This window comes from Panicum hallii, chromosome 1 (assembly GCF_002211085.1).
Source record: "Panicum hallii strain FIL2 chromosome 1, PHallii_v3.1, whole genome shotgun sequence".
NCBI classification, from domain to species: Eukaryota; Viridiplantae; Streptophyta; class Magnoliopsida; order Poales; family Poaceae; genus Panicum; species Panicum hallii.
Genome location: NC_038042.1, coordinates 55,331,105 through 55,358,922, shown reverse-complemented (window position 1 = coordinate 55,358,922; position 27,818 = coordinate 55,331,105). Strand labels below are relative to the sequence as shown.

Here is a 27,818-nt window from a genome sequence, read left to right as displayed (position 1 = left end):
TTAAAAAAAAAAACAGGTAGCTCACGCGTCGACGCCGCCCCTTGGGCCTTACTCCTCTGTCCATATCGCTAGCATAGCCCAAAATACAGAAGGCCTAACCCGGCTCGACAAACGGCCCAGGGGTGACCGATCTTTACAATTTCCGCATTCCAAGCCAAGTAGAGCATTCTCTTTCGTCTTTCCTTAGAAGGCAGAAAACAAGTGTCATCTCCCCTCCAAGAGAACATTGTTTTTGCGTTAGAACATGTCCATTTGGCCATTTTTTCCATCTACTATGCAGGCCAACATCGTCAGTCATCGCCTCGTTTGCGTCACACTATTTCTTTCAATATAGTAATATACATATTTTCAAATCAAAGGATAAACTTATGGAGCAAAAAGCAATCAGCTAGCATTTCAATAACTTCAGACAGCAGTTAGGTCAGGCGGACTCTCGCCACCACGTCTAGCGGATTTCTGCATTTGCTATTGTCTTCACCTTGCACACTCCAGCCGAAGTCGTGAACGGGACATCTTTGTAGCACGCCACAAGCTCGCCGTTACTGTGAAGGTCAGCGGCTAGCTTCTCCCACACCTTGCTCTTGCCACTGAGAGAAGCCTCGGGCTCACCCGAGTACCCAGCGAAGGTGACACTCTCCCCCACGGCAGCATCCGCTGGTGGATCGACCAGTTCGACCTGAACTCGCATGGGAACTCAGCATTATTGTACATCGAAATAAATAGCGCTGCTTCATGATGACGCGTTTCATATTTCAGAGCATAACTTTATCAAATGTGAAGCTATACGATGTCGTACCTTTGTGTGGTCATCACTTGATGCAGCCAGAACCATGGCATGTGATTTTATACCACGCATTGCCACTGGTTTCAAATTGCAGAGAACGCACACTTTCCGGTTCTGCTCAGTCATAAAATGATTGCAGAATCAGTGGCTGAACCCAAGGGATCTTGAGAAAAAAAAAATCTAGGAAGCACAAATGATGATTAGTAAAACCAACCTGCATTTCTTCAAGAGGAATGTATTTGACAAGGCCGCTAACCACTGTTCTTGGAGCCTCCTCTCCAACATCGATTTCCTCTACGTACAGGGAATCAGCATCTGGATGCTTCTCTGCTTTTCTGATAAGCCCCACTCGAATATCCAACTTTGCAACAGACATTTCTGCCTCTGCTGCCTTAGATTTTGAGCTACCGGACTGTTTCTTCTGTTCCTTCTTCGAGCCTCCCTCTGGATGAAAAAAATGTGGAGAAATAGACAATTACTTGCTGGAATTTGAAATAGCTTGGCAGAATAATTCAAAGAAGAGTCAAAGTGCTTCAAACTGAACGATGAAGCTGACATTTGCTTGATAGTTCTGGTGTTTGTTTTCCAAAATTATTCTAGGAGCTCTGGCTGACACTTTACAAACAGGGGCCCATCCGGGTTTGGACCCCGGTGGGCAGGGTGCCTGCAGCACACCTGCCAACTATGAAAGCGCATGATCCCTAGATAATATTTTTTTTGTAATGAGACATAAAGTGCACAATTCGCTAATAAGTTGAACAACATGAATTTTTCTCTTTGCTCCGAGACGTGCAATAGAAAAGGCAAATCTGCCTTATATTCTAGGCTGAAGCAGAGTAAATTAGAGTGTCCAAACAATTACCAGATAATGTGGTGCTTTTGAGCTGGTTAGCAATTTTCGTGGCTTCAGCATCAGCTACTTCTTTTGAGCTCCTCTGAAACGCCCCGGTCTAAACAACCGGAGCTAAACATGTATTTAAACACCAGAAAGCAGTCTCTGGCGAAAATACATTACACAAGTGGTGCCACAGTCATACATAGCTTTATTTAATACGTTCGATTACAATAATAACATAAACTAGGAATACAACAATAGCGGTGATAAACGCGAGGGTAAACTCTTCATCTGACATGGTGGCTTCTACTGCGACGGCACCACTCCAGACTTGGGTATAGGGCACGAACTACTCGCCTTCCTCAGGCACAAAATCAGGATCCTCTGCAACAAGTCATAAACGGGTGAGTACAAAAGTACTCAGCAAGTTCCACCTCACCCTACGGGAGGGGAATGATATGCACGATGCACATTAATCACAATGCATTAGTAATGCAACTAAAGTTATACAACTCTTCCCGACACAGCCCACAGTAGGTAGCTCACTAGTTGTCAGGACCACACCGTAGCCTGTCCATTCCGTGGACACGGACCATTCGAATGGATTCTACACTCTGCAGAGGTCGTACACTGTACCCACAATCTCGACTGCCCGAACGGACAACCGACATAGCCGACACCCAGCCGTGGTCACGCCCCAGCCCGGCCGCACAAACCCTCGGGCCCTGACCCCAATGGTCTATACCCGTGAACCATCTCTGCGACCGTCAGGCTAACCAGTGGGATTAGGCTAAATCCGGCCCATAACGGAACCTGTGGTCGTACTAAAGTAAGCTAGGTGAGATGTCAAAACAACTCGGTCCTTATGGTTCACCAGGGCAGCAACCATTCCTCAACATGTCAACTCGAGCCTACCTCCACGGTAGCACTCACCTGCCAGTCTACCACCACGGTAGCGCCGGCTCCAGCATACCCAGCTGCCCTAGCCTCAGCCAAAACCCTTCATATCCTAGTCTCAACTCTGGACATACATAACTACTCACATGCATGTATGAGCACACTCAATCACTCAAGCACCGGTATATGTAATCGATCCTAAACCAGAGCTACAACTAGACGTCCTCACATGGATGCAACCGCTCACGTAGGGGTCGATGAAACTTGCCTTCGCTTATGTACGCGTCGGCGGCGGCGGCTTCCTGCTCGTGGTACGGGTCTTCTGGCTCCGGCGCGCTGTACTGGCCTTCGTACTCCTTGGCCGGCTCCTCCTCGGTCACTCCGTGATCTACGGGCGGAAACGGCACAACCGGCAAACAACACAAGCAAGCTATAAAATAAGCTCAAATGGAGATGAAAATAGGAGAAATAGATAGTATACGATTTGAGGAGAGGGTCAACTGTTGGAGCTTCGTCTCGTGAGTGAACTGGGCTCGGGAGAAGTGGTTCAGCTAGCAAGGTGAAGCGGCTCGGTGTGTTAGGGCTGATGGTGGAGTTCATCACGGCCTCGCTCCTTTTATAGGCAAGGAGAGCAGCAGCGGCGTCGCACAGGGACGGCGACGGCGTGGGCTGCGGCAGCTCGCTGTCAGCTCAAACAGTGGCAGCACTGAAGACGCGAGCGTCGAGGCGGCAAAGCCGGCGAGGACGCTGCAGCGGCGTGGGCAAGGTGGGGACGCGGAGGTGGGCGGCACGGCGCGGTGCCGGCGGCAGTGCGCGGTCCCGTCGTGGGGCCGGTGTGTCGCGCGTGCGCGAGCGAAAGCGAGCACGGGTGGGGGACGGCAGGGAGGTGCGTCGGCTTCCTTTTTAAATGAGGTGAGGTGGTTCGCGCGGCGGAAAAATATCTCGGCCGGCGCTGTGTGCGACGACCCTGATTTATGGCGAGGTGGAGCCTACCAACAGATGAATCACAACTTATATACTACGTACTCAAGTTTAACCAGGAGACTAACACTTACCTTATTGGAGCGACAAAGTCACGAAGGAACGCACACCTTTAAGTAGCTAGTCCAGCACTAACCTTACCACAACTTATCTACCTTGCTCATGGGTGGATGGCAAAAGAGGGAGGGTCCTATTTATAGATCAAAGGGGATGGTGCTACCAGTGAAGATAAAGAAAGCACCGGAGAAGGAAAATAGAGGGGAAAGGGAAATGGAATTCCTCAAGGACTTATGCGCAATTTCAGAAAACTGCAGGGACTCATCTGTAAGGCAAAATTTTCCATCAATCAAAACTCAAATGAAGAAATGCCTAAAACGAAAGTTTGAAGAGTTTTTCAAACTCTACAACATTGCTTTAGCATTGCTTTAGGGCTCAAATTCAAAAACTCAAAACTTATGTTTTTACACATGAATTTTTGAATAAAAGTCGGATTTGAATTGCTTTTGTCCTAAAGGGTAAAACTTTATAAAATTCAGGACCTAAATGCAAGCATTTATGACACGTCATGATGACGGGATAAACTTGTCATAATGGTTGGATAGGCATGTCATGATGACGGGATAGACTTGGATAGACATGTCATTATGACGGGATAGACTCGTCATAATGATTGGATAGACATATCATGATGACTCGCATTTTTACACTTTAGTCCTGAGTAAATTTAAAAGTTACTTTTGTAAATCAAATATTTGCATAAAAGGACTTGTACTTTTATAAAATTACGCAAACACCCTTACTTTGCATTTCTTTCAATAGTGATGAAAACTGGGATGTTACATCCTCTCAGCTTGACTTCCTGCATATTTTTTCCTATGCTCACTCACGTTTTCATCTTTCTGCAGTCATTGCAATTTATGAGGTGTAAAGTTATGGCCAACAGACAAAAATATTCTAAATTCAAGACGCACCAATTCCTCGAACAGAGGTGTAGGCCTCCCTATTTTGTGCCCTGCTGGTAGAAAATCCCAAGGAGTTTTTGCCTTCACAATTTCTCCTTTTTCGTCACTGAATGAGAGATTTTCTTCCGGGGACAGGTTTAATTGACGTAGCACCTTATAGAAGATAGCACATAGTGAGGTTTGAGGCAAGAATGCTACTCGAAGAAACTCTGACAACACTCAGTGACAACTAGGATCATACTTCATTAGAAAAGGAAGGCATGAAAGGCTCCAGCAGGCAGGTAAGGAGATAGACAAGACCAACTGAAGTTTTAATCACAATCGCACAGCTTACTGGATCTTCTTTATAAAGTTTCCAAAATTCGCTCTCCTACATTTATGTAGCAAAGCAAAGATAAATAAGAGTTACTACAGAACAACGAGATAAATGAAAGAAGGGGAAACATAATTACTTGCAAATAAGCATTTCCATCACTGGAGATACCCATTGCACTCTTCAGTCCTTGTTTCAGCTTAACCTGTCATAAGAAGGCCAATACAATGTTGAAAAATCTAGCAGCAGACGTGGCAAAACATATGGGTACACATGACGTGTTGGGATTGTGCCACTTCACATAGTGCATCAGTGCACCTTTACCTTTTCCATGGCATCAAGATATTGTTCAACCCGTATACTGGTTTTTTCTGCAAGCTCACTTGTCAACGGATGTGACTCGGCACCGGGGGCATCAGGTATAATTGAATCATATCCAGCTCCTATATAAATAATAACAAAATGAACTCTCACAAAAGTGAGGAAGGTAATAGGATCAGTTATTGATCATATATGATTAACATACCAAAGGAATCCTCAAATTGTATTTTTATTTGGTGCAAGACTGACTAACCAGCTGGTTTTGCAATAAAGCTTAGCACACGATTGATGAAGTTTCCCAAGTTATTTAACAACTCGCTGTTCAATTTGGCTTGCAAATCGGTCCACGTAAAGAGTGTATCTGATACCTATGTAGATCAGATCAAATGGTTTGTTAAACTCATATAATGTCATAAATAGAGGATCACTGGACAATTTTGGTATTGACCTCTGGACGACACATAAGCAGGTAGTATCGCCAGACTTCAGGAGGAATATTCGTATCCTTTGCATCGTTACCAAAAACTCCAATACCCTTACTCTTGGAGAATTTTCCTACAGGCACAAGGAATATTTAGTTACTTGCAGGAAATATAGGTACATACTGCGATATTTTAAACACAAACAAAGTTTGGAAAAAACAACAGACTGTAGCCTGCAGGCAACACCAGTACACCAATTCATTTAAGGGAAAAAACTTATAGTTATCAGGCATAACGTATAAATTTGTAGCTCATTGAACATAAGGCAGAAGAGAAGCATGTCGAAAGACAAAAGCTAGAACAGAAAGGAGAGTAGTAAACTAGAGATATAATAGTTTAATACATTCAGCAACATATCTTCCAGGATTTGACAGAACCCACTTCAAGCAAACAAGCATTTTTCGCAAATGTTAATAATCACATGATTGCACGGGCTGCATCTCAATCAGAAATTAACAAATAGAAAACATATCAATCTTAGCATGTACCTGCTTCATAATTTAAATATTCAGTAACACTAATGGTCTTCATCATCGTCCAATTTTCACCGGTTCCTAGTAGTGTTGAAGGGAACATGATCTGACAGCACCTTCAAAAATTAATAAGTACTTCATAACAAAAAGGAGTGCATGCACTTGAATAAATGGCAGAGTTCACAAGTCCCACGAACACTATACCTAGAAAGTGAGCAATAGAGTTGTAGAAATGGCATTGAAGAGCACAACGCGTGGTCATCAACTCATCATAAAGCAATCTCGTTATAGACATCATACCGTGTGAAATGGCACATTATCTTTGCCCATGAACTGAAATAATTCCACATTGTCAGGATTCTTCCACCACTTCTCCCACTCGGGAGTATAAGATGCTGTGATAGACACATAGCCAATTGGCGCATCGAACCAGACATAGAAAACCTGAAAATAATCATAATGGGAAATCAGATAAATTCATAATTGTAGACTTCCTTGATATGTATTATGGCCAAACCTTATCTTTGTACTTCTCCATTGGAACAGGAACTCCCCATTTAAGATCTCTTGTGATACAGCGTGGCTTTAGTCCTTCCTTCAGCCATGCGTTTGTCGCTTGAATGGCATTTTGACTCCACATACCAGCTACTGAAGTATCATTGATATAGTCTACCAACTTTTTTTTTAATAGAGCGAGTTCCAAGAATAGGTGATCTGTTTCACGAATATGAGGAGTATTCTTGCAGACCTACAAAGAAAATACAGTAAACCAAAAGGAAATTCATTATTCACATGTCAACAACATCTTATGCAATCAAACAACAATAACGATACAGAAACAAAAATTCTACAGTAAGTACTGGATATGCTTACCTTACACTTTGGATCAATTAGTTCCGTTGGATTCAACATATGGCTGCAATTATCACATTGATCACCTCGCGCGGCTTTATTAGTACACCCTTGTGTAGGGCATGCTCCTTCTACAAGTCTGTCCGCCAAAAATCTTTGACAGATATCACAATAAAGCTGCAAAGCAGAAAAAAATATTGTAATCAGGATACATCATATATATTAAGCTGAATAGACAAGTTTACCACGATACAAGCTGTACCTGCTGCATGGTACTTTCTGTGAGCCAATTGTTTTTCATCAATTTATGGAAAATTGCTTGGCATATTTCTGTCTGCTGAGGAGAGGACGTTCGTCCAAACTTGTCAAATTTTATGTCAAACCACTTGTAAACCTCGTCATGGATAGCATGGTACCTGCATTTTTCAGTAAAGAAAGGTTCCTATGAGGAAAGTCTTCTTTGGTTTCTTTTATCTGATATATGCAGCTCAGCGAACAATGCATCTAGCACATCAAGACTTGTTAGTTGAATACTTCAAGTGTACAATACAAAAAGTAAAAAAAGCAGTGGGTTTAAGACTAGGTGAAATGCTTGTAACCAAGATATTATGATCAAGCACTAATCAAACTGTAGCCAATGAAGATATAATGAAACAGAACTGCAGGATCATGATTAAGTCGTCGGTCAACTATTGTAAAAATCAAATCCACTTGGTTCAATATTGCAGCATGCCAGCATGGACACTTATGTTCAATGTAATTTAGGAATAACAAAGTCTAACCGAAATTCATGAATATCAATCAGTTGAAACGGAAACAAATTTATTGGATCTGTACTCCCCCCGTATAAGTTCAATTATCAGCCATCATCGCTGATTGAACACACTAACGGTACCCTACGAAATACCACTGGAAATCAAACCCAAGGAAGTGAAGAGCGTCTAGTGAATTGACGTCAAAACGCAAAAGAATTCGGCTGGGCCAGGAAATCCACCTCGCATCGCCAGTTCGCCCTGTACCTAAAACTCCCAAAACCAAACAGCTCGAGCGCAGCTATAAAACACCAAACCGAATCATCTGCATACCCGAATTTCCAATTAATCAAATTTCCAACTAGAACAGAGGCACCGCCCGCACTGAAAGGCAAGGATTTCAGGCGAAGGGCCTGCTGACTCACTTGTCGCAGATCTCCTTGGGAGAGCAGTTCTCCTCCATGGCCTTTGTCTCCGTGGCCGTCCCGTACTCGTCCGTCCCGCATATGTAGAGCGCGTTGTACCCGCGCAGCCGGCAGTAGCGCGCGAACACGTCGGCGCTCAGCACACCTGCGCGCACAGCCGAACAAAATCCCCATGAGATGCCCCGGGAGAAAAGTCTGAGGGACAATTCGCGGGCCGCGGATGCAGGGCAGGGGAGGGAAGGAGGGAGAGATGCTCACATCCGATGATGTTCCCGAGGTGCGGGACGTTGTTCACGTAGGGCAAGGCGCTGGTGATGAGTATGTTGCGGCGGCCGGGGATCGGCAGCTTCGGCGGCGGCGGCGGAGGCGAGGACGACGACGCCATGGGTCCGGGGCGGAGGTTTTGGGGTTGGCCGAGTCACCGCCCACTACCTCGTGGGCCTGGTAGATGTCGTCGGGTTTCGCCCCTTTTAAAACGCCGTGGCCTCGTGGGCCCACCGTCGGGCAAGGTTCGATTCGTTAGAATCTTGGCAGAATTCCCTGGAAGGCACTGAACCGAATCACGCTTCCTTCTATGGTCCTGGAAAACTGAAACGTCTTTTTATAGCCTCTTTTTCATTTTCGTTCCCTTCCATGGCCTTCCGTTAGACCCGTTAGGCCAATCCGTTAGAATTTGAGGTTTGAGATGAGAAGCAAAAAAATTTTAGACTGAACTACCCCTGCCACTCCCCGACCCCATCTCCCCCATCCTATCCCGTGAGCCCCGAAGCAGAGGAGGGCGGCGGGCGGGCGGCGCGCGGGCGGGCGGCGGCGGCGGGCGGGCAGCGCACGGGCGGGCGGCGGGCGGGCGGCGGCGCTCGGGCGGGAGGCGGGCGCGCGAGCGGCGGGCGGCGCTCGGGCGGCCAGCGCGCGGGCGGGCAGCGCGCGGGCGGCGGCGCGCGGGCGGGAGGCGGGCGCGCGAGCGGCGGGCGGCGCGCGGGCGGGCGGCGGCGGCGGCGGGCGGGCACGGGCGGCGGCGCGCGGGCGGCGGCGCGCGGGCGGCGGCGGCGGGCGGGCACGGGCGGCGGCGCGCGGGCGGGAGGCGGGTAGCGCACGGGCGGCGGCGCGCGGGCGGGAGGCGGGTAGCGCACGGGCGGCGGCGGCGGGCGCGCACGGGCGGCGGCGCGCGGGCGGGAGGCGGCGGCGGCGGGCGGGCACGGGCGGCGGCGCGCGGGCGGCGGCGCGCGGGCGGCGGCGGCGGGCGGGCACGGGCGGCGGCGCGCGGGCGGGAGGCGGGTAGCGCACGGGCGGCGGCGCGCGGGCGGGAGGCGGGTAGCGCACGGGCGGCGGCGGCGGGCGCGCACGGGCGGCGGCGCGCGGGCGGGAGGCGGGCGCGCACGGGCGGCGGCGCGCGCGCGAGCGGGCAGCGCACGGGCGGGCGCGCGGGCGGCGGCGGCGGGCTCGGGAGCAGAGTCACCCCAGGGGCGCGGTGGAGGGCTCCCCAGGGGTACTATTGTCTTTTCACAGTCATTTAACTGGGAGTTAACTGCAGATGTAACAGCAGGGCCATGGAAGGGAAGGAAAATGAAATCATGGTCACATAAGGAAGTTGCAATTGTGCAGGGCCATAGAAGGAAGCGTGATTTGTTCGAGGGCATTGCAGGGAATTTTCTCTAGAATCTTCGTCGTCCCATGAACTCGCACGCCGGTGGTCTCCCGGGCTTGAACCGGACAAATTCATGGATTGCTTTGCCCACCGTGGCGAGGCATACTCAGACGAGTTCAGGATTCAGAAGTGAAGCTTCTTCCTGCATGCCATCTGAATGTCTGAAGCTTGAATCAAGTTAAATCACATCCCAACTTTAGTCGCGGATCCTGTTTATTTACTCCACTGGCAAAGTTTATCCCATGGGATCACTGTTAAAACCATACATCAGTTGGCCATCCTGAATTCCTGACAAACTATTTCTCAGATAGACCTGCAGATCAGTTAGACCTGAAACAGTACACCTATTTCTCTTTCAAGCTCTCTGCTGGTCAAAGGAAAGAAGTGTTTCACCCTTTCAGGGCTGGCCTTCCTGTCTTCCTCGGTTACTCTCGCTGGTACAGTTTTTTTTTTCAAGGGTCAACGGCTGGTACAGTTTTATACACTACTAAGCACAAGATGGTAGTAAAAATATTTGAACGAATTAACAGGTTGACCTGAAGATTTAGCTCACCGGATGGCTATGGTGGATTGGTGAGGTGTGACACATTGCTGGGGATGGAGGTTGCCGCAATGCCGTTTGCCCACTTGCCATGCCAGCCGCCTCAATGTGGCACCTGCAGTCCTGCACCTGCACCAGCAGCTGAATGCATCCTGCAGACCGGCGTTGGCCTTCCCCAGCGCCACCGCCCTCATCCTCTCCTCGCTGCTCCTTCATGCTTGCTCGGAGCGCCGTATCACGGCCGCCTCCTGCTCGCCTTGCGCACGCGGCTGCTTCCCCATGGCGGGGTTGGCTTCCAGGCTTCCAGCTCCAACACCGGCACAGCGAGCCTCCCGTTCCTCTGGCATCGTACCATCAGTCACCAAATCGACGCCGGCGCAGCTGCCGCAGCGATTGCCTTCCTTCTTCGAGTGCGGACTGGGGGCTTTTGGGACTCCCTAGTCGGAGGGGAGTGAAGTGGAGGCGGCCACAGCACCGACGGGTTCGGGACTCGGGAGCTCGGGGCCGGCCAGTGCGACGTCGGGAAAGCGGTACAGTCTTTTTCCAGAAAACCCTTAAATCGGATCGCAACTAATAATCGCGATCCGAAAATTTACACAAAACCACCTAAATTGGATCACGACCAATGATCACGATCCGAATATTTATGAAAAAGCGCCTAGGTTATTTATATAAATACCCCTTTAGTGTCCACTATTTTCTCGAAATGTTCCCTTCGCCCTCTGCTCCCCCATGGCTGATGGCCTGATGTCCCCTTCCCGTCCGGCGACGGCAGCCTCGTCGTCGCGGGGGGCTGAGCTCCTCCTCCAGATTTACCATCCCCTTGCTCACCGGATCTCCCCTGCCGCGTCCCCTCCTAATCCTCTCTCCTATGCCCCTTCGGCTTCGACGGCGTCGTCGCAGCGGCCGTTGACCGTCTGGAGGCTGGTGCCGGGGCATGACTAGGAAGATCGCTCGTCGCCAGTGGCCCCTGCTGCTTTGGATGTGAACGAGACTTCATTTCTTGGATGTTCCCCTGTACTGAACAAAGAGCTAGTTGCTGAAACCTGAAGAAAATTCAAGCTCAGATGAACATCCTGACAGTTTCCCTCAGCTGAACATTTCTAGTTTCCTCGTACGATTTTTCCTGCGATCCGAGTTCAGAGAATGTGTGGTGTCGTCGCAGTATTCTCTGAACTCTGATTAGTTTCAGTAGATGGACCGCCAGTTGGCCTTACCTTTGTCACACAAGAATACTCCATACTATATTCACCGTTGTCGTCGTCAGTATATTGCAGTCTACTTGCATTCTTGCAACATGGAAGACACGCAGCGCAGGCCACGGACTGGTGAGCAACGCAAGCAACAGTTGAAGAAAAACGAGGGCAACTCACACTTGTAATTGTAAGCTGTAAGCCTGTAACTATATTCTTCCATCGCAACAGAGTTAGCGCCAAACTGTCTCTACCGGCCGTGGCATCGCTTTCCCCTGCCCAGATCGCTTGGCCGCACCCCTGTTCGTCTCACCTACTAATAATCTTCCAAACCCCTAGGGCCCTAGCACTAGCAGGGGCAGCACCTCTTGTCGTTTTCACCAACCCAGCGAGGTCTAGTGCCCTGCACCGATCATCCAACAGTTGCAGCACCGGTGAGCGATGACCATTTGCGGCATTTGTTAATCCGATCCAGCACACCGTTTCTTCCAAAGCAAGACCTTAAAGAATTCGGTAATGCTATCCGCGTGATCAGACACGACGTCGCTTTTCAGAACATGTACTGTGCGGCGAGTTTCTCAAAGGCGCGGACAAGGAGATAGGCATGGAAGATGAATCGGTGCAATTGACCTGGACCAGAAGATCCAGCGAGCTGCTCCGAGGTGGTTCTTCTCCAGCCACTTGCGGATTCCTTTGTCCACTTCTATGGCGTCGGTTAATCTCCTCTGCCCTCTCGTTTCCCGTCCTAGCTAGGCCAAGGCGACGGGCTTGGTGGCTCTGCCTCGCGTCGTCGTTCGTTGCAGCGTCAATGGCGGGAGTGACGCTGTCCGTGCTCCTCCTCGTCGCAGGCGTCGTGGCGATGCTCGTGCTGCACATCCTCATCGTCTTCTGGGCGCTCAGGCGGGGCATCACGCTCCGCGCCGCGGCGTCGCGGCAGGACGAGGGGCGCGCGGAGGGGCTGTCGGCCGAGGATCTTGACGGGCTGCCGTGCCACGACCACGAGGGCAAGTCCGGCGCGGGCGGCGAGTGCGCGGTGTGCCTGGAGGCGTTCCGGGCCGGGGACCGGTGCCGGGCGCTGCCGGGGTGCGAGCACGGGTTCCACGCGCAGTGCGTGGACCGCTGGCTGAGCAAGAGCCGCGTGTGCCCCGTCTGCCGCGCCGTGGTCGTCGTCGTCGACACCAGCCGCGGCAAGGCGGCCGGCACGGTGGCCGGCGAGGCCGCCGCCTCCTCGGAGGTCGTGGCCGAAAGACAGGGGGGGCGCGGATCGGTAGCCCGTGAGCTCGGCTGCGAGTTTGCCGTTTGATTCGTTCGTGCTTGTACATATACACATAGATAGTAGTTTGCCAAATCCGTGTTTACTAGTACCATATCGTAATTCGGTTCATCAATTGTAAGTGCAAAGCAGATTTAATTCATTCGATAGTGATTTCCAAGTTGAGAAGTTGATTGCGTCCACGACGGCACAACCTGGCCAGGTCCGGTGACGTTTTCACGACGGTTCGTGTCATCTGCTTTGATTATTCAGTGCAAATTGGTGACACGGCAAATTGGTGACACCGCCTATGCCGGCGACCTGCTCTCGTTAGCTTTGGCATGGCCCTGCGTCGGCAGCGGCGGGTGGTGCTGCCAGCTGCGCACCAAGGATGCTCGACGGTTTGCCTGCAAGGAGGCAACGCTGAGGATCGAGGGTGTGGTGGGACACATTTTTGGCCTTCCCACGTAACAAGCCGACAAGGTCTTCATGGTTCAGGCTTCAGAGCACGGTCGGTCGAACTGGGCAGTTTGCAGCTGATTCGGACCTGTGTATGATGCCCACACAGTGGAAGAAAGTCGGTTTGATGAACTGGGTGCCAAATTGTTGCCAGCGCAAGTTAGTTCGAAATTCTCTTCCATCCTTTGCCGTTGCGATAAGTCTGCACCCCCTCCCAAGGCCAGGTTCTTACTTTGACATGAGTTCGGGCGAATCCGCACTGGACGTGATGCCACGGCGGGGCATATTCCGAGCAAGCTCCCGGCCCCGCGGCCGCCGCCGCTGCCCTGAACTTGTTTAGTTGTCACCTGCTACCCAAGGCTCTCGACCACAGAGTTGCTATATCTTGATCGCATTTTTTGGCTGATCAAGTCTTCTATTTCGATCAATCTCTCGCTTCTCAAGAACTCTCAATATTAAATAAAAGTAAAATGCACCACCGGGAATTTGGCTCGTCATGTCATCCAGATCCCTAAATTTTTAAAATGCACATTTAGATACTTAAACTTGCTAATTATATTACGTGAGATTCGAATCATCATCTATTATATTAATAAGGGAGTGTTAAAAAAACTACCACATCCGCCGAGAGAGTCTAGAAATTCTCACATTAATTAAAAAAGAAGAAATTGCACCGTCAGATTTATGAAGATATAATAGTTTAAACTAACCTAAGAGTCCATATCAAATATTTATTTTTTATTCCTCTACATTTGGATCTTATGGAGATCTAACCAAGAGTCCATATAAAATATTTATTTTTTATTTTTCTATATTTAAATTTTACATAAATTTTATAAAGATCTAACAGTCTAAACTAATTAAGAATCCATATCAAATGCGTATCTTTTTGTTCCTCTGTATTCGGAGACGAGGTTCTGCTGCTGCTATTTGTCGGGGAGGAGCACGCCGTCGGTGTCGCCCTCGCGCAGCAGCACGCGTCCCATGTGGCGTGACAGCCCTCCAAGACGAGCTGACGTCTGGGACCTCGCAGCGTTCGGCCATGGCAGCAGCAGCACCTGGGCACATGAATCGGTAAACTAGCAGCGATGCTGAACAAGGAAGCGAGCGGCTGCAATGGGCTAATCCATTTGGATTGGAAAGTGGGAGAGAGAGGCGCTTTCACCTTATCTCAACCAGAATCAAGACAATATGCTACTCCCTCCGCAGAACATATCAGATGCGTCATCGCCTAATCCATTGAGAGAGATGCGATGATCCAATTTTTGCAGTGGTTTCCGCCTAATTTACAAATATAAATTTTGTAGTTTAAGTAAAAAAAAGTGAAGCAAATTATGAAGTAGAAAAACAGAGCACGTCAACATACTAAATGGGCCTGACGCAGAGAAATAAAAGAAGTGGCTGAGACATACGGAAGGTCAAGCCATACTTATTTAGTTGGGCTATAAGCACCCACCAAATCAAATGTGAAATACGTTTACGCCCAATATTGAAAAAGGAAATTAATTTGTATTTAAAGAAACATATATTTAAACCGAATAACTTTTTGATGGAATAAGATAAAAAATTAAACTATAAAGTCATTTACACTAATAATGCACCAAACATTTTGAATTTCCATTTAGATTGGAAAGCTAATTACTTTCGTATGTATAATAAAATTTGTTAATAGATAAATTTTAATTTAGGACTTATCGTTACCACGGTAACAAAAAAGATATACACCGTTAATTTTTATGATAATCTAATGGTCTATCTAAGAATAGATGATTAGTACAACTGAAAAATGATGAATAGCTAAATTTAGAATTAAAATAACAGGAAGATTAGTAGTACCCTATATTAAATTGGAACCAAAATAGCAAAATAAATAGTCCATGCCAAGACCAATTAATAAATAACTAAAAATCAAGAAAATAAATAAAAAAATGTATTTTAGTTTCCATTAATATTTAGAAGCGTATTAATTAAATAAAGGGACCATGTGCAATATCTTAATAGATAAATTTTAAAATAAAAAAAATATTATACTCATACCTTTATATTTAGCAAATAAATTTTGAAACAAAATAATAAATCACCATGTTCATCTAAAGGACTAGAAGCTCCTACATTGAACGGTGAAAGATGTGACAAATGATAATTATGGACAAAACCATTGTCATGAACAACAAAATAAAATTATTGGATCATGCTACATGATAATCCTATATCCTTTTTGACCCTTGCTCTGCTACGTAGGCGCATGGTACATCACGCTACATAACGCACTGCTCACTCGAAATCCACAATAAAAGTGTGCCTACAAGATCCAGTTAAGCCGTTGGCTCTATCTAGGCATACAACAAACAGGCTAATGATGTCGATGTGTCAATTATTTCAGTCTCAACTTCCCAAATGAGATCTAAAGTAGTTACTCATAGTTAGGACTCCTAAAGCCTACAGATAGAAATAAAAATATCACCAGCTATTTTAGTACAACTACTAATTAAATGTGTGTAATCTACCGCCTTATTTAGTACCCAAATAATCTTCCCTTGAATCCTATGACAGACCGAATAACTAAATTCAGCCTCCCTCCTACATGCACGGGAGAAGAAAAATATAATCTATTGAGTCATTATCTATTTAGTTGACATCTATGTCCTCCTAAAGCATTAAAATTCCATAGAGCCCCATGTACATGGAGAAATAGAGAAATTAGTAGGGAAAGCCTAGAGACCATCACGACCGCAGGCAAGAAAGATTTTATTCGGTGACTAGCGATGGAAGTAACTCCCAGCCTTCGTGCACGTGTAGACATCAGGGATATTGTATGGTCACCGGTGGCGACGCAAGTGATGTGTTTATGCACACAACAACATTTTGATAGAGATGGAGTGATGGGTGTCCAACGACTATTTGTTTCATAGAGATATGAGGTAGCAATGCTAATGAACACTAGAGATATCCAAGTAACTCTAAGAAGAATCCTTATTTAGAAACAACATGGAGCTCATTCACAAAAAATAAAAAAATCAAACAACTGCTATATTTTTTAAAAAAAATAAAAATATACAGATCTGATTGATGCATCATTGTTGTGTTTTTTTCATTTGCAATATGATGACTAGGAGGATTTTAGTGAAAAAAATAAAAATATGAACTAGATTAATCTAAATAATTAATGTAAAATGTGGCTATTAAGTATAGCTATATTCAAAATTTAATAGTAAAAAATGCTACATTGATTTCATAAAATTTAAGAAAAAATCTAAATAAAGAGTCCATGTTAAATGAAATTAATAACAACTAAATTTGGAATGAAAAATAATGAAAAATGTTTTTCAATTTTCATATGGTTTAGATTAAGCTAAAGTGTTTGTGCTAAGTACAGTTAGTAAATTATCAAACATAATATTAAAAATTATAATAGATAGTTGGGTCACATACTCGAAGCAATCTATAAAGTAATAATAGGTTCAAAAGGGCTATGTTGTTGGATACGTTAATACGGTAACATCTAATTGGAAGTGGCATTCCTAAGGATTAAACATAGCTCAGACAAAAAATAATGACAACTTTCTTTTTCATCTTACCATCTCTAGCAAAATAGGGTTGTGACCTTATATCTATTGCGTCAGAGACTGGATGGGCACCAGGGTCACCTAACCCGAGGTCCACCACTACCAATTAGGAGACATAAAGTTACCTATACAACTCTCTCTACCTTGATCAAACAACACTCACACATTCCCTAAAAAGCAACACTCACACTAACGGAGATCCATAGCATCATTCCCAAGTGTATATGGTGCAAGGAGACCACCTATACAACCTTACATGGTATAGTTTAAATGGGCTAACTCTTCAATGGAGATTAAGAAAAAGAGATGCTCCCGAGATAATAATATAATTTTCAAGGTTACCGAGTGGGTGATAATGACCATGGAGAAAAATAGTGGTTGGCTATGAAGAATCTGCGCATTCACGAGGCAGCATATGAAGATAGAAGAGAAGAGTGACAAGGCTAGGTCCCCATTTAAGAGGGCTTTGGCACAACTATTCATAGCTCTAGCTTCTCCATTTACTATAGAAAAAATAACTAATGGAAGGCAAGAGCCATCTCCAAAATGAACGAAAAATAAACAAAAATGTACATCGCCGGTCCAAAAGTAAAAAAAATTCCTAAAAATATATAAACCTTTAATTATATTTTTATAAGGTATTTTCTTTTCTCCTAAATTCATGTTCAAGAGAGATACACTATTAAATATAACGATGAAAAAAAATAAATGATAGCTCTTGTGCGACGCCGTTCCATTAGGAGAAAAAATTATATCGGGATGGCAAAACCAAAATTTATGCATCCATTTATTCTGAAGTAAAAAGATCGCAAATATTGGGCCACCTCGCTAGTTTTAAGTTATAAAACGGAAGTATTTCTGCTGATGTGGAGCTTACACATGGGTCCAAATTTTATTTTTGAATTTTTATGCTCAGCTCTTATATTTTCAAAATGGGTTATCTCCAAAAATTTATTTCTAAACTTTATTTCTGAATTTTTTCCAATATTTCCATCAAAATTTATATTTTCTATTTTCTGATTTTTTAACAAATTTTGCCGTATGAATTTTATTTTCCAACAATTTTTTATACATACCTTTTCTATTTGAACATATTTGTACATACAAGTAAATTTGTTATGTTTTTTGTGTGTAAGTTTTTTATGTAATTTCATATTTAACCAAATTATAAAATTTTTGGATTAGCTTAAGCAACTGTAATTTGGACCTCACGTGATACGATTAGCAAGTTTAAGGATTTGAATGTGCATTTTGAAAGTTTGAAGATTTGTATGATACTCCGAGTCAAATTTAAGATCCGACGGTATATTTTACTCATTAAAGAATCTGATGGTGGTACGGATGCCCATCCGTACAACATGTACTTCCATCCCAGCAATGGAGTATTCAAAGGATGTATATCTGATAAAACATCACTGTCCAAAAAATTATGTCTGACAAGTCGAATGTATATCCTCGTACGCCACCGTACCCACCAAAGCAGAGATGAACTCCAACGATGACTTTCATCAGAATTTCAGTCATTCAGTGAGAGGCTGAAGCTGAATGATGTAATGCTTGTTTGGTCCAGACACCTATTGAAGTTTATAATACTCGTAGCACCATGGACAAGTTCTACCAGTACTACTTAACTGCCGGCTGCGACTTCTCTAGCGTGTCTGATACCACACCAGATCACTCAAAAAGTCAGAAAGCAAAAAGTCTTCTCTTTTGTCCCTGTCCTAACTCCTAACTCCTATCGTCAGGTTCCAGCAGGCTGCAGGTTGCGCGGCTGCCAGGTGCTCGCGCGAGTCGGCTCATCTCGGTCTCGATAGCATGGCGGGAGCCCACTCCGTCGTCTTCCTCGTCACCGGGCTCGCGATGGTGTTCGTCGTCCACGTCTTCATGCTCTTCTGGGCGCTGAACTGGTGCTGCCGGGCACAACCCTCGTCCCGCGTCGGGGAGCGCGCGGAGGAAGGCGGCGGGGGCCTTTCGGCCAAGCAGGTCGGCGAGCTTCCGTGCCACGAGTGCAAGGAGGGCCCCGGCGCCGGCGAGTGCGCGGTGTGCCTGGAGGCGTTCCGCGCGGGCGACCGGCGCAGGGTGCTGCCGGGCTGCGAGCACGGGTTCCACGCGGAGTGCGTGGATTCGTGGCTGCGCAAGAGCCGCCGGTGCCCCATCTGCCGAGCAGAGGTGGTCGTGGTGGCCGCGCATGGCAAGAACGCCGGTGAGGTGGCGGAGGCTACCGCCGTGGAGATCGTTACCGAAAGATAGCTAGCTAGCTAGGTAGCTTTGTGTCATCATGTCACGGGCATGGCAAGAACGCCGGCATGCGTTTGACTGTTTGGTGTTTCGCTTTGCCGTCCTGCTTTTGCGTGCATGTTATACAGCTCTAATGATGAAAACCGTGAGCGTCTCTTTTCTGAAAACTGAGCAATATTTTGTTGGTTCACTTCGAAGCCGCAGGCTTGCTTCAAGATCGTGACTTGGGTTGACTGAACTTAGGGCTCGTGACTACTCGTGTTCAACTCGCCGTAGGCTTGCTTCAAGATCTGCCTAGCGCATCTTGTCTCATCTCAGTCCAAGATGCCTGCCTAGAACGAACTAGTAGCCTGAAACACCGGCCCCCAGGTAGCTAGTGACCAGGTGATCACGTACGATGCAGTTCATGTCTGAGGTACTTCCCAATCAAGTTCAGTGCGCTGTTGAGTTTGTTTGCAAACCGAAGCGGACTGAACATGAACACGGACATGCAGTTCCATATCAACATAGGAGGGATGCCACAGCGGAGCAAATATTCCAACCGCGGCGGCCGCTGTAGGTAGGCCCTGGATCGGACTTGTTTATTATTTTTCCATTCCAAATTATTAGTCATTTTGATTTTTCTAGATGCATAATTTACTATGCATCTAGAAAATCGAAATAACTATATCTAGGTGTATAATAAAATCTATAAATTTAGAAAAGCTAAAATAACTAATAATTTAGAGGGGGATAGAGTAGCCGTTAACCATGCCCGTTGATCGGCGTCGGCCGCAGCAGTAGCTCGTCACTGCATTAGACCATATTTGGATCTAAGTGCTAATGGATAAAAATTGCTAAAGTTTAGTACTAGTGCATCCAAACAGGAGTCATAATGGGATGGGCTAAAGTTTAGTCTAGACTCAAAAATATTAACAAAAGTACGAGTACTAGCAGGTGCTAAAGTTTAGCGCTCAATTTTAACCTTAGAAACATACCTTAATTGTTAAATCGATGTAAGTCTTCTGTTCCGACCAATCTCTTGCGTCTAAACAACTCTCCAGCTTAACGAATCCGGAAGCATCCAAAGGATTTATAACTGGCATAAGGGGTCATAATCGATCTGAAAGAATACATATATATCTGATGACAAGCAGATTAATGGTCGAATGTGTATCCTCGTACGCCACCTACCAGAGCGCATGCTCGTAGCATCATGGACGGATGCTATACTTAACTGCTTGTTTCAACTTAATTTCTAGCGTATCCAAAGTCAGAAGCAACAAGTCGCTACTAATCGTTTGTCTGTCATGTCCTAGCTATATCATCCTGGTCACCTGGACAGCTCGTCTCAGGTTCCAGACTTCCAGGTCGTCGAAAAAAGTTGCCAGAGGTGCTCTCCAGTCCCGCGTCAGCTCTTTGGTCCGATTGCATTTCATTGCATGGCGGGAACCCGCTCCGTCGTCTTCCTCGACGCCGGCCTCGCGATGCTGTTCGTCGCCAACGTCGTGCTGCTGCTCTGGGCGCTGAACCGGTGCTGCCGAGCACAAGCCTCGTCCCGCGTAGTCGGGGAGCGCGCGGAGGAGGAAGGCGGTGGCGGCCTTTCGGCCGAGCAGGTCGGCGAGCTTCCGTGCCACGAGTGCAAGGAGGGGCCCGGCGGCGGCGAGTGCGCGGTGTGCCTGGAGGCGTTCCGCGCGGGCGACCGGCGCAGGGTGTTGCCGGGTTGCGAGCACGGGTTCCACGCGGAGTGCGTGGACACGTGGCTGCGTAAGAGCCGCCGGTGCCCCATCTGCCGCGCCGCGGAGGTGGCCGGTGAGGGCAAGAACGCCGGCGAGGTGGAGGAGGCTACCGCCGTGGAGATCGTTAACGGAAGATAGATAGGCAGCTTTTGCCATCGCACGGGCATCGCAATAACGCCGCATGTTTGGTGTTGGCTTTGCTTTCCTGCTTTTGCATGCTAGTTATATAGCTGTAATCAGTTATGTGAGCTCTGAACGTGTCTTCAATCCATCTGATTTCGAATTTAATGTGATTTTTTGCTAGATATGTTTTCTTTCACAGAAATCCGGAACATTTTGGAACATATCTGGCTTCAGTTTTACGAAGTTAACTTGAACAGTACTCCATTTTGTATCATCATAAACTGCATGGGCAAAAGGGAAACTACTTTCTGTTGCCCATGCAACGCCATCATAACTGAAAAAATGCACAAACAATGCTGTTGTCGCACTTTTATTTTAACAAAAAAAAAACTTCTCGGCCTCACCTGAACTTGATGCAACTTCCGGCCCAACCAAGTTGATTGGACTAGAATTTGGGCTTCCCAAACAAGCTCATAATCTTTAAACCAATAGCTACCATATGGGAGAAGTACAATTTCGGTCCCACCTACTACAACATGGGAGAACATGTTGAATTGTTAAAAGGGCCTCTACATCCAACAGGATAGCCAATGAGGTAAGGTGTTCACTACTTTTATATATGGGTTCTGCCTTCCACCACCAATGTGGGACAGTTCTAATAGACTTATAGGTTTAAATTCAAGGAAATCCAAACTTCAAGACTTAATTACCATATTTTAACCATAGAGTGCCACTTTTTAACTGATCTAATGAGTTTGGCTTGGACTTTTCAATTTGATTAGCTCGTGCTTGTACATACACATATATAGACAATATTTCTGCCTTTGCAAACTTTTACTGAAATTCGAAAAAATGAACATTTTTTATCTAAATGAAAAAACAAAATCACCAGTATATGTATTTACCAGTGGTGGCAGGTAGAACCAAAATTTGCCGATTTTCGGTCAAAATTTCGAACCCTAGTCCAGAAACAACGGTTAGCAAAAACTACAGTGAACAACTCTTGAGGTCTCTTAGAAATAATCTATCACAGGAACATGTATCCTCCATGTCTATCCCAAAAATCCCCCTTATACAACTCTCAAGCTATCTCAGTAAAGCAGCTCACCTGCCTGCCTATTCAGCAGTCTCGCAGGCCGCGCATCTATGACTATAACGGCTCAACATACAATTCATTAAGTTTTCGCTCGACAAGTCCATGAGCACTCGCGTTTCCACGTCTAGCCCATCTGGCTCCTCGGCGGCCACCAGCAGGCAAATTTCTTCGATTGAGCTGGGTGTGTGTCTCCTTGGTAGAGCGGCGCGGCGGGCCACGCCCCCGGCCACTAGTAAACAGTCTGGAGTATCCAGGTTTTCGCATAACGGCCGGCGCCCATCCATATAGAGTAAAATATATTGGCGGTTTCTAAATTTATCGTGAGGTGTCATCTAGATTTTCGAACTCTGTGATAAGTTTGACGATATAGCAAGATAAGTTTGAGGATCTGAAAATGCATTTTTGCCTTAAAACATATTTAGTTTCCAAACTTATAATGATGAACCTGATGAGCTTGTAGATCTGACTAAATGACACCCTAGAATAAACTTAAGGACATGAAGATGCATTTTAAGAGTTTAGGGATGTAGGTGATACATCAAGGGCCTGAAAATGTATTTTGAGAGTTCTATAACTTAGATGACATCTCGGAATAAATTTATGGACCGTCCATGTATTTTACTCTATCAGCAATGTAAATATTTAAAGGACATAGAGCTTGATTAGTTGGCTTCCAATTTTATCCTGCCAAAATCAAGGTATGCTAATAAAATTTGGCTACCAATTGATTCACGTCTATAAAAGGTTAGCACTTCAATATTTGTATTTGTGACCAAAATCATAGCAAGTTACTAGTTACTAGAGACTTCTTAAACCTTATAAAAAGAAAAATATTAGTTGCAATATTTTAGCACTAAATTAAATGAATACCTAAATTTTTTACCCATACTTTGGCATGTTCTGATTTTGGCTTGCCAATATCTTAGCTTGTCATGGTTTTAGCTTGGCAAGAATTGATATCCAACCAATCGGACTCATAGTCTCACAAGATTGGTTGAGGAATGCATATCCTCGTGCACTACCTGCTACTCATCAAGGACAAAGAGCTGCAACGAAGACTTCCATCAGAACTTCAGAAGTGAAGTGGAAATCTGAATGATGCAATAATGCTGGCTTGGTCCTGACACTCGTCGACGTTAAGGTTTTGTTTATCCATTTTGTATTTTGTATTTCTGCAAAGAACACGTAGTTACTGGCTCTAGTAGTTAACTTAGTTTTAGAATTCTTATTGTGTTTTCTTCTAAAATAAAAGAGCAAAAAAAACATTGTTTGCCATTAACAAATTCTATTTAACTGCCGGTTGCAACATCTCTAGCGTGTCAAATGCTACACCGGCAAACTGAGCTTAGCTCAGCTGATAAAGTTTCTTACGGTGAACCTTATCAATCCGGATTTGACTCCTCAACTTAACATAGATGCTCGTATTTTCTAGACTTATTTTAGGATTTAACCGGCACTGTTCTTCCAGTGGTAGGCGATTGAAAAGATACTGGTGATACCTAGAGAGCGGGGTTGAATAAGTATATCTAATAAATCTGAAAAATTCTTCGCAACAATTAAATCTTCGGAACTTCCGGCACAGTACCGGAAATTCCAACATAAGAAAAGTTCTTATACGAAATTAAAAATTAAACTTAAAACTGTAGAACCTAACTGAATCAAAAATTGAGCAATCGTACTACGAAACTTCTGCAGGTGATCTAAGCATAACAACTCGAGTACGTAGATCAGCACAAAACAAAGTCCTAGGTCAAGAAGAACTAAATGAATGGAATAAGCACAAGATATAAGAGATTTGTTCCCGAAATTGACTCCGACTAAGGAAGCTATATCTCCGTTGAGGAGCTCACAAAGAGTCGGATCTTCCACTAACCCTTTACCTTACTCAATTAACCATAAAGGAGGATTGAGTCACTTGCTATCAAATCCATAAAGGATGGGTAATACAAACTTCCCGGTACGCACATACATGAGAGGACGCTCAACTGAGCGACACCAAACCGTCTAGAAGCAAGTTTCATGCTTCAAGTGCTCTTGAGATGAACTTGGCTGCCCCCACACTCAAATGGTTAAGTCTCACACCTCAATCTTGCTCTCACGCAAGCCATAACTTAAATCAACTCAAGAATTAGCTCAAGGAAGGATTTGAGAAGTGCAATGAGTGTTCTTGCGTGTGGAGTCAGAAGCAAATGAAGGAGGGGGTGTGGAGGTATAAATACCCGAACCCCAAAACTAGTTGTTAGTGCCCAAAATAAGTGATTTTCAGAACTTCCGACCGGGTCGCCCCTATTAAAAACAGCCGGGGACCCCCAATCGGAAGAACCCAGTTATTTCCGACAGGTGTCGGAACTTCCGATAACTGCAGATGTGTGATTTATGTCTCTCATAGAAGGTTAGCATGTCAATTAAGCACTTTTACATCTTCAAATCATCTCCTCTCATTCCTCTTAATAGTACGGTTTTCATATACTCAAATTCAAAATATAAAATAAAAAAAAAAATTGAGCTCCATCACCTTCTATCAAGTAAATTGGCGTCTTTTCAAGCAAATATTTCATTCTATTACTATCCATAGCTCGATAAACATACTAGTCCCTTAATTATGCATGTCATCAGCACCAAAATCCATTTTAGTCCGGCCAAATACACTTTCAGCAACGTGCTCGTCGATAGCGAGGCGCGTGGGGTACTTCGTCACTCTCAAGAATACGCTGGCTCAATCTTTTAGAGATGCTCATAGAAGTAAGATTGTGTATATGTACGTACAAGAGTGAGTATGCGTGCGTATATATAAGCAACTGCGTTGGTACTATGTTTCGGGAAAGAAAACGCACCGTACCTGTTTCACGGTTCAAAAGTCAGAAAGCAAGTCTTCTCGTTTGTCCCTGTCGCCCTAGCTTCTCTGCCCCCGGTGCCCCATCTGCCGAGCCGACGTCGTCGTGGCCGCGCGTGGCAAGAACGCCGGCGCGGTGGCGGCGGAGGCCGCCGCCTTGGAGATCGTTACCGAGAGAGAGCTTTCATCCTGGTTAGGTGCAGTATTGGCTTTGCCTACCTGCTGCATTTGCATGCATGTTGTGCAGTACAGCTTTAATAATGTGAACTGTGTGAGTGTGCCTTGCATCTTCTGTTTTCTAGAACTGAGCATATAATTCTGCCTCTCGATCGGTGATGAGGAAGAACAGCTAGAAGAGGATCACTCACAGCAAGATTTTCCACCACCACCGGGCTTAGAGGGAGACCGTGGAAATCAGGCACACACCACCAAGGTTTCACCTCATCTCCTGACCTAATTAAGGGCTGCTAGATAACACATAAAAAAATGCAGCAAGGCTCTGGTGTTATAAAACGAGCTAGAGGCCAAAACTTCTGTGGAATTAAAAGCATGATCCATTGCGTAAGAAGAGCATGAAATTTCACAAGAGAAAGGCACAAAGAAGGTGAATTGGTTCAGTGAACTGAATCACAAAAATTTACACTCGAGCAGAGCTCAAGCTAAATGGTCTGCTCATGAGCAATGTATCAAGATGTTATCCTTGAATGACGCTTTCAGCTAATTACATTACAGATTCGTACCGATATTTTAATTTGACATTTGGAAATAGGTCTTCATTTTAATTGTGGGATTTTTAATGCAGTCAGTTTTAACACGATTTTTCTCTGTTTGGCTGCCTTTCGAAGTTCAACCTTTTTTCAGGAATCATATTGTGTTAAACAACATTTTAGCTATCAATCCATCACATTTTCGGTGATCAGAAGAAAAGAGGTGGTGCTGATCACTGGTTATTCGTTCTAATATACATATTAAGCGAAGAATGTATAGTAATTGTCTAATATGTCAGGATCATGAATCTCTGCCATCTAACCCAAGTTTGAAGATCTTTTTCTGAATCTCAAGAACAGATCAGGAATGCAGGACCATGGACTCTGACGGTCTGGTCTTGGGACATTGCAATGATCTTGCCGCAGATGAAACCCCACCCCCCAATCGTTGTCTCTCAAATTGGGCGATGAACCCGACGACATAAAGATGAGCTCCATCTTGGCGTCGATGATTGTCCCTCACAATCACAATGGACAACGAACACAGATAACCTCAACGAGATCAAGGTGAACTCCATCTCCGTCCCTCTCTGTCACCAGCACCATCAGGCATCAGCAGGTTGGAGGACCTACGGGCTATGGCGCCAAATTCCGGCCGGCACTCGGGCACTGCATTGGAAAGGAGGCCGATTTAGGCTGTCAATGGTGGAACTTAGAAGCGATTAGAGGTAAGATACAGCGGGAAAATGGGGAGGAGAGATCTCAAGGAGGAGTCAACTCCGTTGACGCCGTGGCCGGACGGGAGGGGAGCCCCAGCGGGAGCCGGCCATGGTGGGGGAAAGAGCGGAAGGACGTTTTTACAAAATATAATCCGTTGTAGGGTTTTTATGTAAATATACGGATCGCGATTAATAATCGCGATCCGTTTTAGGGGGGTTTATATAAATGTTGGATAGTCTGCAGGGGGTTTTCTGCAAACAAAAAAAGTATCCCGGCAACGGCGAACCCCTCGCCGCCGGCTTGGTGTTCAGGCCACCGCCGCTGTACACACCGTAATCCTGAGCATCCCGAACGCTGGCCCGCTTTCGAACGAGAACAAGGGAGGAGACGGGAATACGAGATAGATGATAGATGGAGGGGCCTGGCGGCGGCGGCCATGAAACTCCATGCCCACGAGCTCCGGTCCAGTTGCCGCGTGTGCCAACATGGCCAGCGTGCAAACAGACAAGCAGCCACAGCCACCAGCAGCCCCCTGTACACTCCATGGCGTCGCCAATCCGACCGCCGCCGCCCACGCCAGCGGTCGATCCCGTCGCGCCTCCTTCTCCCCCTTCACAGCATCCCTCCCGTGATGGATCCCTCTCGCCGGAGAACCCAGCACCAGACCAGCTCCACCACCACCTCCTCCTCCTCCTCCCTCGGCTGGTCCTACCCCTACTCCGCCTCCTCCCGGCGATTCCTCTCCATCCTCACCTCCGCATACCCCGCCGCCGCCGCAGCCGCCGCCGCCGCTTCCGCCTAGCGCCGATGCTCCCCCTTCCCGCCCGCGTGAGGGCCGAACATCGCCGCCGCGCTCTCCGCCCCACCCCTCCACGGCTCCAGCACCGCCACCTCCTCCAGCGCTGGCGTCCTCGGACGCCAAGTCGGAGCAGGAGGTGGCGGAGTGGGGCTTCAGGCCGAGGACGAGGTCCGGCCTGGGGCAGCGCGGGTAGAAGTTGAACCTGGCGTGCGTCATGGCGACGCCCTCGTTCATCATGCCGACGAAGCAGCCCTCGCGCAGGCCCAGCAGCCTGGCGACGCTGGCGAGCACGACCACGACGTCGGCGATGACAGCGGCGAGGGCCTGTGGCGGAGGCGGCGGCGGCCTTCTCCGTTGGCGACGTCAGCGGCGCCCCTCGGCGGCACCAGCGCGCTGCGGTTCCTCGCCATATCGCGGCGCGACCGGCCTCCGAGCTTTCAATCTCCACCGCAAAATACAGATTGGACGGCTCCCAGGTTCCTGGGGTGGAAGGTAAATGGAACACCGTCCACCCCGGTCGGGGCGTTCCGCGCGGGCGACCGGTGCAGGGTGCTGCCGCGGTGCGGGCACCGGTTCCACGCGGAGTGCGTGGACTCGTGGCTGCGCAAGAGCCGGCGGTGCTACGTCTGCCGCGCCGAGGCGGTCCTGCAGCGCAAGCACGCCGGCGCGGTGGCCGAGGCCGCCACCACCGTGGAGGTCGTTACTGAAAGTGGACGGTAGCAGCTTGTATGTCTGCATGACTGCATGTTTCTAAATGTCTCATGTGAACGCATTTGATTACGGTTTCGAAATCGGCCTGGTAAACGAAGAGCACGGACGGCGCGGTGATTTCAGGAGACTCCACCACCAGT

General features: G+C 46.8%; 6 protein-coding genes across 8 annotated transcripts; 4 read left to right on the top strand and 2 right to left on the bottom strand.

The window, feature by feature from the left end:
- Positions 1 to 290: 290 nt before the first annotated feature.
- LOC112876918 (probable methionine--tRNA ligase) lies at positions 291 to 8,527 on the bottom strand. 2 transcript variants are annotated; one of them, XM_025941100.1, is made up of 18 exons: positions 8,336 to 8,527; positions 8,078 to 8,222; positions 7,163 to 7,316; positions 6,922 to 7,077; positions 6,566 to 6,796; positions 6,349 to 6,492; positions 6,064 to 6,154; positions 5,542 to 5,648; positions 5,347 to 5,461; positions 5,097 to 5,215; positions 4,912 to 4,977; positions 4,701 to 4,829; positions 4,469 to 4,612; positions 4,338 to 4,396; positions 1,647 to 1,714; positions 999 to 1,228; positions 797 to 898; positions 291 to 676 (listed from the first exon to the last, which is right to left on the bottom strand). In XM_025941100.1, the coding sequence occupies exons 1-18, from the start codon at positions 8,460 to 8,462 to the stop codon at positions 446 to 448; spliced, it is 2,418 nt and encodes an 805-aa protein (XP_025796885.1). In that variant the 5' UTR covers positions 8,463 to 8,527; the 3' UTR covers positions 291 to 445. The 2 variants fall into 2 exon arrangements, with proteins under 2 accessions (XP_025796885.1, XP_025796892.1); XM_025941107.1 differs by lacking the exons at positions 291 to 676; positions 797 to 898 and having other exon boundaries at positions 1,056 to 1,226; positions 8,336 to 8,526.
- A 3,290-nt stretch (positions 8,528 to 11,817) lies between these two features.
- LOC112872566 (E3 ubiquitin-protein ligase ATL23-like) lies at positions 11,818 to 12,897 on the top strand. Of its 2 annotated transcripts, none has more exons than XM_025935604.1 (2): positions 11,818 to 12,118; positions 12,206 to 12,897. In XM_025935604.1, the coding sequence occupies exons 1-2, from the start codon at positions 12,061 to 12,063 to the stop codon at positions 12,757 to 12,759; spliced, it is 612 nt and encodes a 203-aa protein (XP_025791389.1). In that variant the 5' UTR covers positions 11,818 to 12,060; the 3' UTR covers positions 12,760 to 12,897. The 2 variants fall into 2 exon arrangements, with proteins under 2 accessions (XP_025791389.1, XP_025791397.1); XM_025935612.1 differs by having other exon boundaries at positions 11,819 to 12,118; positions 12,210 to 12,897.
- Positions 12,898 to 18,308: 5,411 nt separating this feature from the next.
- On the top strand, positions 18,309 to 19,081 carry LOC112878730 (E3 ubiquitin-protein ligase ATL23-like). Its single transcript, XM_025942941.1, has one exon. The coding sequence runs from the start codon at positions 18,549 to 18,551 to the stop codon at positions 18,981 to 18,983; it is 435 nt and encodes a 144-aa protein (XP_025798726.1). The 5' UTR covers positions 18,309 to 18,548; the 3' UTR covers positions 18,984 to 19,081.
- Positions 19,082 to 20,392: 1,311 nt separating this feature from the next.
- On the top strand, positions 20,393 to 20,827 carry LOC112898882 (RING-H2 finger protein ATL56-like). The gene has a single exon (XM_025967189.1). It carries the CDS (start codon positions 20,393 to 20,395, stop codon positions 20,825 to 20,827), a length of 435 nt encoding a protein of 144 aa, XP_025822974.1.
- Positions 20,828 to 24,801: 3,974 nt separating this feature from the next.
- Positions 24,802 to 27,183, bottom strand: LOC112898873 (rRNA 2'-O-methyltransferase fibrillarin-like). The gene is made up of 2 exons (XM_025967180.1): positions 26,932 to 27,183; positions 24,802 to 24,960 (listed from the first exon to the last, which is right to left on the bottom strand). The coding sequence occupies exons 1-2, from the start codon at positions 27,181 to 27,183 to the stop codon at positions 24,802 to 24,804; spliced, it is 411 nt and encodes a 136-aa protein (XP_025822965.1).
- On the top strand, positions 27,182 to 27,687 carry LOC112898861 (RING-H2 finger protein ATL5-like). Its single transcript, XM_025967169.1, has 2 exons — positions 27,182 to 27,320; positions 27,428 to 27,687. The coding sequence occupies exons 1-2, from the start codon at positions 27,182 to 27,184 to the stop codon at positions 27,685 to 27,687; spliced, it is 399 nt and encodes a 132-aa protein (XP_025822954.1).
- Positions 27,688 to 27,818: the final 131 nt, after the last annotated feature.